This window comes from Bipolaris victoriae (genome assembly GCF_000527765.1).
Source record: "Bipolaris victoriae FI3 unplaced genomic scaffold scaffold_243, whole genome shotgun sequence".
Classification (NCBI taxonomy): domain Eukaryota; kingdom Fungi; phylum Ascomycota; class Dothideomycetes; order Pleosporales; family Pleosporaceae; genus Bipolaris; species Bipolaris victoriae.
This window is the reverse complement of record NW_014575149.1, coordinates 1,443-8,944: the sequence shown is the minus strand read 5'-3', so window position 1 is coordinate 8,944 and position 7,502 is coordinate 1,443. Positions and strand designations below refer to the sequence as shown.

The window sequence follows — 7,502 nt, the reverse complement described above, 5'->3', positions numbered from 1 at the left end:
CGTTTCGGTCCGTTCCGCGCATACGATTACGACGCTGTAGATGGAGATAAAGATTGCGCTACGGTAGTGCCTGTCGGCTCATACCCAACTCAAGATACCCCTCGGTACTATTGTGTGCCAAGGTCGAACTTGTGTGTAGGCCACTGGCAAGGGAACGAATCCAGGCCAGGATGGAGAGAGTGCAAGAGCTTTACTATGAAGAGTACGATCTATACTCTTTAAGTTCGTGATTATCAAGAACAGCGTAGTGATCTTCTGTCAAATGTTATCCGAAGAACAGACTAATTCCCATTTGAGCGCCTCCATACAAAGATTCGGCCTTGTAGCACAGTACAGCTACGGTATGTTGGACGCGCTGTAATTCTGTGCACTGAGTTTCAGTGGGCTTAGCAATCCGTTATTCCATCGAAATGCCAAAAAGCCCATTAAACAAGTCATGAGCTACCAACAGTGCAGGTCGCTCATCCAATGACGCATTAACCAGTGATTCGAGTCAGGACCGTCACTTGTGTTATAGATGATAGTTGATATATTCATGATGAATAACTAGATCAGGAAGACAATCTACGTCGCTTTTACGAACATGAGCCCTCAAAGCTTAAGCATCGCTAGCATCCGCTCCATTTGAGGATTTTTGGACGCGAATGAACTAGATATATACTGCAGTTCAGCACTAAGCTCATCGTATAATACAGCTAGAATCTTTCGCAAAAACTTGTCCGTCTTTACCAGCTGCATCTGATCTAGAGCCAAGCATTTTTGGGCGTCGTCGAGTGTCCCTTCAGCCAGTCTTGTAGATAGCAAATTCTGGAGCAGAAGATTTTCTGACTGTTGCGAGATGGCATACAGAAGGGGAAGCGTATACGTTCCACTGTTCAAGTCGTCGCAGAATCCTTTCTGCTTAGTATACTTTTTGCGTCTCTTTGTGAGCAATGATGGACATATCGTACACATGTGAGCACGTAACTTACTTCAGGTGACGTGAGATTTTTATAGTCGTCACGGATCTGAAAAAAACGGCCGAGTAAGATGCAGAAGCGCGACAGCGAACTGTCGGGCACTACATTTGCCATTGAGCAAAGGTACATGAGCCTCCAAGCCAGTTCGAAGAGAGCGCTAGTTTCTACGGTGTATTTAGTTAGCGGTTGCCGTGGCACATGGTTAAATTCCTTCTGCAAGGCTAGGCACGCACTTTGATCAATTGTCTGAATGTATTCAGTTAAAGACGGACAAGAAAGATTTCGCGATGAATGCAGGTCCTGAGCTTGACCAACGAAGAGACTGGTCAATTTTTCCAGCACTGCAGCGACGCCCTGATCGCCCGCAAGTTCGCGTATCTGTTTTATGGATTCGTTCACCAAGAACGCAGCTGAATTGGTCGTTTGGGCGACTCCGAAAACACGATGTGCGCTAGATTTGCCCCGGCGTAGTCGAGAGCCATCTTGAATGTCATCAAGCCTGGTTACCCGGGAATTAGTTAGCAGAGTCGTGATTTGACGGGATTCAATGTGAAATGGCATTACATTAGTGACGCGTTGTGCAGCATACGAATCGCCATTTTCACTTGAGATACCTTCTGCTCGTCCACCTGTAGCCAGTGGTTGAGAGCATCCAAGAACATGTCTCGTGCACCTTTAGAGGGAAGCGAATCGACATAGATAACTGGTGCGCTGATCACCTGTCGCTTATATCAGTATGTAATGCGCAGTAAGGGCGTAGACAAAGGTTCTACTTTATGAGACAAAGGAGGCAATGAGGAATTGAGGAACAAGGACATAATTTCGGAAGAATCAGCGGTCCATCCATCCTTGTATTCAATCGTCGTTTGGGACCCAGATACCGGCGAGCTGTGTGTGCTTGTTGATAAGAAAGAAGAGCTAGTGTCAGAAGCGCTGTCCAACTCGATAGGCCTGGGGAGCCCATTGTGCATCCAATCCAGTTGAGTCTGATTGAAACACTTCTCAGGATTATATCTGGGGCAGAGTTTGCTCCATGTGACATTCCCCGAGATGCTGTATTGCATGGCTTCAACATAAGTGCGAAGGTCCAGAGATATCGACTCGTCATTCTTGATCTTCCGAATATTGTCCAAGTACTGGGTGACATACTGAGCGGCAAGTTTCCGGCAGTATTGATTAGCTTGCTCTTGGGAAAGGCCATGCTCTTGCATTACAACCCAAATAGCATTTACAACATGAGTACGTCCGAGCCTTTGACTCGCATCACGCTCTTTCGGCCAGGAGAAGACATCATTAGCCAATCCGACAGCGATCCAGGCGGGTTCCATGAGCTTGTGGCACGCATCCATCTCGTGGTCTGGAATGTGCAGTGCCATGCCGAAGGTTACCACACCAAACCAAAACCTGACGGCACAAACATTAGCCAAAATCAGGGTCAGACACGAGTTACCTAAGCTTACATTTCGCCCACATCTTTGATACGATAGGGTAGGTAGTCTTCCAGCCTTATAAATGCTGTGCTATGCTGACGACTTGAACCGTCTCTGAGAAACTCAGCCCATGCTTTCATGGCCCTTATCGCGCACTCTTTGTCGACTGCCACCATCTCCGAAAACAGCTGTTTAAGAATCCGTGTTTTTCCAGAACTGGATTGGTCTTGCGACGGGCTCCGGCTTTCAGGGCCCGCTAGAAAAATCCCCATCAATTCATCGTTCTCCGCAGACGTCTATATAGGTTAGCACCACATCTTTAGCTACGTGTAAGCGCAAGATCTATTCTATACATACGTCGTCCTCGGTGTCCAGCTCAGTATCGTCTACGCGCATTTCATTAGATCTTGGACTTGAATCATTCTTGCACCTCAGCGTGCTGTACTCACCATCATACATAAATGCGAATTCATTTGCATACGAAATGATTTCCAGACGTGTTGGTATACATTCAGGCACGCAGACCGTCATGAAACTGTAGTCGTGACCAAGGGTGCCCTTAAACTGCTTGATGGGCGCAACATGCTTAGCCCAGTCCTGCTGCGCGCGGATTGCACCTCGATCTTCCAAGTGCGTAAAATTGTTCTTTCGTAGATCAATGCCATCAGACAAGCCTTCGTTGTCATAGGCCGCTAGGTCTACAATGGTGGAAAATTGATATCTCATCTTTGGGTGTAGTTTTGACTTATCGAGTCTGTCCGTCAGTTCGTGGGTGCAGAGGGCAGCAAGAGCGAAGCTACTGAACGACTATGAGGACTTGCCTTCGGATTTACTGATGGTAAGCTACAATGAAGCATTCGAAAGAATTCTACCGCAACACTTTGGTCACAAAACCACCCACCGCGCTACTAGGGATGGTGCATGATAGGCACGCTGGGATACCCATGCGGTGAAGCATAGCCTTGCTAACTTTGCCGGGCAACAAGGTATATAGCAAGGATTTGCAAGCCTGCCTCTACAAACACTATAACCCGGCCTGCATGACCGACAAAAGGCCAAGCCGTCAGCATGACATCGGGGAGAGCGAGGGGCTCCCAACTCGGGGTCTAAGTCGGAAAACCCGGAAACAGGCCGACTACCGTGCTTTGCTTGATGCGTGTCTGAGGGCCTGTTCGTTTCTCCGTTTTCCGGTTGCGTTTTGTTTCTTGTTTGGGTTTAGCGCTCTTCCAAGAGATTCCTTGTTAGTGTAGTAGCTAGCTGGTAAGCTAGAGTTATACTAGATCGTCACGTGATATCACGTGTCATACTTATCCACTGGGTATCGCTAAAATCGTAGTAAAACGGAGATCCGTTTTCAGCTAGACCCCTAGAGTAGCAGCTAGAAAACGGATCTTCGGTTTGCCTAAACAGGAGATAATATGGATCAAGTAAGCACTAAACAGGACTTATTTTAGTATAGTAGGGTAAACAACATCTAGCACCACTTTTGATAGCAAAATGTTCGTTTTCTAAGCACGACACCATTTCCGGCTCCGTTTTTCAGACGGAGTTTAGAAAAACACTCTATCAGGCCTGGCAGTCGGAAAACGGATCTGAACGGAACAGGCCCTGAGCTGGCTATATCTTAAGTCATAGCTAATGACTACTTGACTCCCACTAAGGAGCAGCATTTTGTAACTAACACTGTTAGGACAATTCCAGCCTGTCTTGCACTCAATCGCAATGGCTTCCATACTATGGATAACTTTGCTGAAAGTTTTGCTTGCCCTTATCGTTTGGATCGGCGCGAGAATTATCTACAACATATACTTCCACCCACTACATTCATTTCCTGGCCCGTTCTTGGCTCGTGCAACACGACTTTACTCGGCTTACATTCGAGCTGCTGGATTATCTGAAAGGAAATCACTCCAATGGCACAACCAGTACGGCGGTATTGTAAGAATTGCGCCAGACGAACGTTCGTTCAGCCCTAATTATTGCCCGAGAGCATTAAAGATTGACCTTTAAATTTTAGTCAGCTTTAATACAGGCTCCGCATGGAATGACATATATGGCATGAAACCGAGGGATTCCCAGCGTCTTCAGAAGGACCCACACTTCTACATGGGTGCAACTACCCCTAGTGGGGAGAAGAATATGGTTAGTCGTGACTCCGTCGTGCATCGTCCAGTAGGCTAAAATGAGGACTATTCAGGGGGCTGCTGGTGATAAGGACCACAGTCGTATTCGCAGTGTACTAGCCCATGCGTTCTCGGACAGAGCGCTGCACGCTCAGGAAAGCCTGATTCGAGCTCACGCAGACCGACTGGTACAACGTCTTCAAGACCTCCATGGCAAGCCAACTGATATCGTGCGATGGATGCACCACCACTCATACGATGTGATTGCACACCTGTGTTTCGGTCAAGACCTTGATGCTTTGGGCTCGAAAGACTGGTTCCCTCCAGCCCGAGCTGTGTTCGAAGGCATCCGAGAAGGCGTGACTATGATAGAAGTTTTGCGATTTGTCCCCTTCAAAGCCACCGTGTTAAATATTTTCGTCTGGGCGTTTGGCAAAGCTCGTCGTGAGAGTTTCAATGCTTCGGTGGCTCGTGCAATGCGACGCCTTCGTCTAGCAGAGACGACAAGTATCGATTTTAGTAAGCCAAATTTCTACCGTTTGCATTCGTAATGTCACTAATTTGTATCAAGTCTCATTCATATTGCGAGCCAAAGAATCGACCAAAGAACTTACAGAGTCGGAGCTGACTGCAAATGTTACCTTGTTAATCGAAGCTGGATCCGAGACCACAGCTACTATGCTCTCAGGGTGCCTGTTCTATCTATCTCTGAATCGGACCATATTAGAGGAACTGACCCATCAGCTACGTAAAGAGTTTAGGACCTATGACCAATTAACCCTCCAAAACGTAGCAAAGATGAAGTCTTTAACCCATGTTATCCAAGAGAGTCTAAGGATCTACCCTCCACTGCCAGCGACTCTTCCTCGGGTAACCCCAGAAACAGGAGCAATGAGTAGGTCATATGAGCGAATCATCGCCCTTCCTGACGTTCCGCTGACATCGCGTAGTAAATGGGGTTCTCATACCACCAAAGACTCGAGTGGGAATGAACGCATTTGCAGCATATCACAGCACGCAAAATTTTGCACACGCTGATGCGTTCATTCCACAAAGGTGGGACAACACCGACGATAGATTTGCTCATGATCATCGTCACGTGCATCAACCTTTCTCCCTAGGCTCTCGTGGTTGCCTAGGCAAGAAGTAAGTAAACCCAGATTGCAGCCATCACTAGCCTACAGCTACTTACGAAAGAGTCAGTTTGGCTTGGGCTGAGATCAGATTGACATTAGCCTGTCTTCTGTGGAGCTTCGATGTGATCTTAGAAGCGGGCCAGGAAGAGTGGCATGGTAAGCAATTGACCTGGTTTATATGGAATAAAGATCCGCTTTACATGCGCTTCACTCAGAGAACGAAGTAGAATATTTAGCCCTAGGATACGAATCCTTCAGTTGTTCAAGAAATCGACTTAGCCACTGCGCCATAGGAATTTCCGTTATTTTTTTATAAAAGAGATAATGTATCTAAATTCATATTTAATATATCTATTCTCCATAAGTTTATCTACTATCTTTTTACTGAATCTACTATGCTTTTAAATCTTTACTTCTAACGCTTTACTTCTCTACTCTAGCTATACAATACTCTTAACGATACTCTATTTTAAATATAGACTAGTGAAATAATATATTATAAATATAGGTTATGTTAATGAAGTTTATATCTTAACGTAATAAAGATAATGTATAAAACTAGCTAGCTCTAGCCTTTCTAAGTAGAGTTTCTAAGAGAAAAGATTCTAAGATTTATTATAACTAGTAAGTAGTAACTACCGCGTACCTATCCTCTACTCTACTAATTAATACTATTCTGCCTATAACCTATAAATACTATTACGTACTAGTAGCGTTAATATAAGTAATATAGTAGTCTAATCTACCCTCTATAATATATTATATAACTTTTCCTAGCTTATCTCTTATAACTACTCTTAGATATTTCTAGATAAAGTAGAGCGTTGCCGTTATCTATACTTAGCTCTTCTTACTCTAAAACTATTTCTTAAACCTTATTTACTCTTTTATAGAATTTACTATACTAATAATACTTTTAATATATATTATATTAGACTTTAGCTACTTATAAGTCTTTTTACTTAGTCTTTTAATTAAATATATTAACTCTAGACTTACTTTATATACTATAAGTATATCTAAATACTTAATTAGAGTAGTATAGGTACTTTTTAATCTACTAATACTAATAATAGAGAGAGATCTATATTACTATTTTAATATATAATTATTAAACTTTAACTAAATAAATATATATTATCTTAGATCTCTTAGTATATATTTAAGTAAAGAAGAGTAAAAGATAATTATTATAGTAGATAAGAGCTTTATAAATATAAATAGCTTTTCTAATAGACTTCGCTTAGTATAAGATAACTACTAGAATTAGCGGGGTAAGTTAGGTCTCTACCTCGGGATCGTTTTTCTTAATTTACTCCACTAATACTTACCCAATCGGGAAGTTTAGTAGCTTATTTTGTAGCCCTTAATCTAAGCCTTATTTTAGTCTAATATAGTAATAGAATAACTCTGATAGGTAAGAATTTATTAGCCTACCTACCTTGCTAGGAGTTAGGTCTCTACATTTTACTCCGATCTTAGATATCTCCTTACATAGTATAGCTAGCGTATTACTATAATATAGCAAAATAAAGCCCTAATAGAGAGCTTTAAAATAAGCTACTAAACTTCCTAATCGGGTAAGTATTGGTGGAGATAATAGCGTTTTTGAGATCCTGATATAGAGACTAAATAACTAGCCTAACTAGAATTATAGCTAAGAGAATAATAATATTTTTAAATACATAGATATAGTATTAGAATTAATACGTAGTTAGAATAAAATAAAATAAGATAAGATAGATAGACTAATATTATAAATTTATAGATAATAGAAAGCTATACTATTCTACTATATTTATTAGAACTATATATAATATAGTTATTATACTTAATAGAGTTATATCTTATTAT

General features: G+C 42.5%; 2 protein-coding genes across 2 annotated transcripts; one reads left to right on the top strand and one right to left on the bottom strand.

The window, feature by feature from the left end:
• Positions 1–591: 591 nt before the first annotated feature.
• COCVIDRAFT_116227 (hypothetical protein) lies at positions 592–3,115 on the bottom strand (the record flags this gene model as incomplete). Its single annotated transcript, XM_014694691.1, has 8 exons — positions 592–909; positions 972–1,123; positions 1,193–1,458; positions 1,524–1,678; positions 1,733–2,363; positions 2,420–2,685; positions 2,747–2,775; positions 2,839–3,115. 8 exons carry the CDS (start codon positions 3,113–3,115, stop codon positions 592–594), a joined length of 2,094 nt encoding a protein of 697 aa, XP_014550177.1.
• A 996-nt stretch (positions 3,116–4,111) lies between these two features.
• Positions 4,112–5,875, top strand: COCVIDRAFT_116225 (hypothetical protein; the record flags this gene model as incomplete). The annotated part of the gene is made up of 6 exons (XM_014694690.1): positions 4,112–4,349; positions 4,407–4,531; positions 4,587–5,031; positions 5,084–5,407; positions 5,463–5,658; positions 5,716–5,875. The coding sequence occupies 6 exons, from the start codon at positions 4,112–4,114 to the stop codon at positions 5,873–5,875; spliced, it is 1,488 nt and encodes a 495-aa protein (XP_014550176.1).
• Between the last annotated feature and the right edge of the window lie 1,627 nt (positions 5,876–7,502).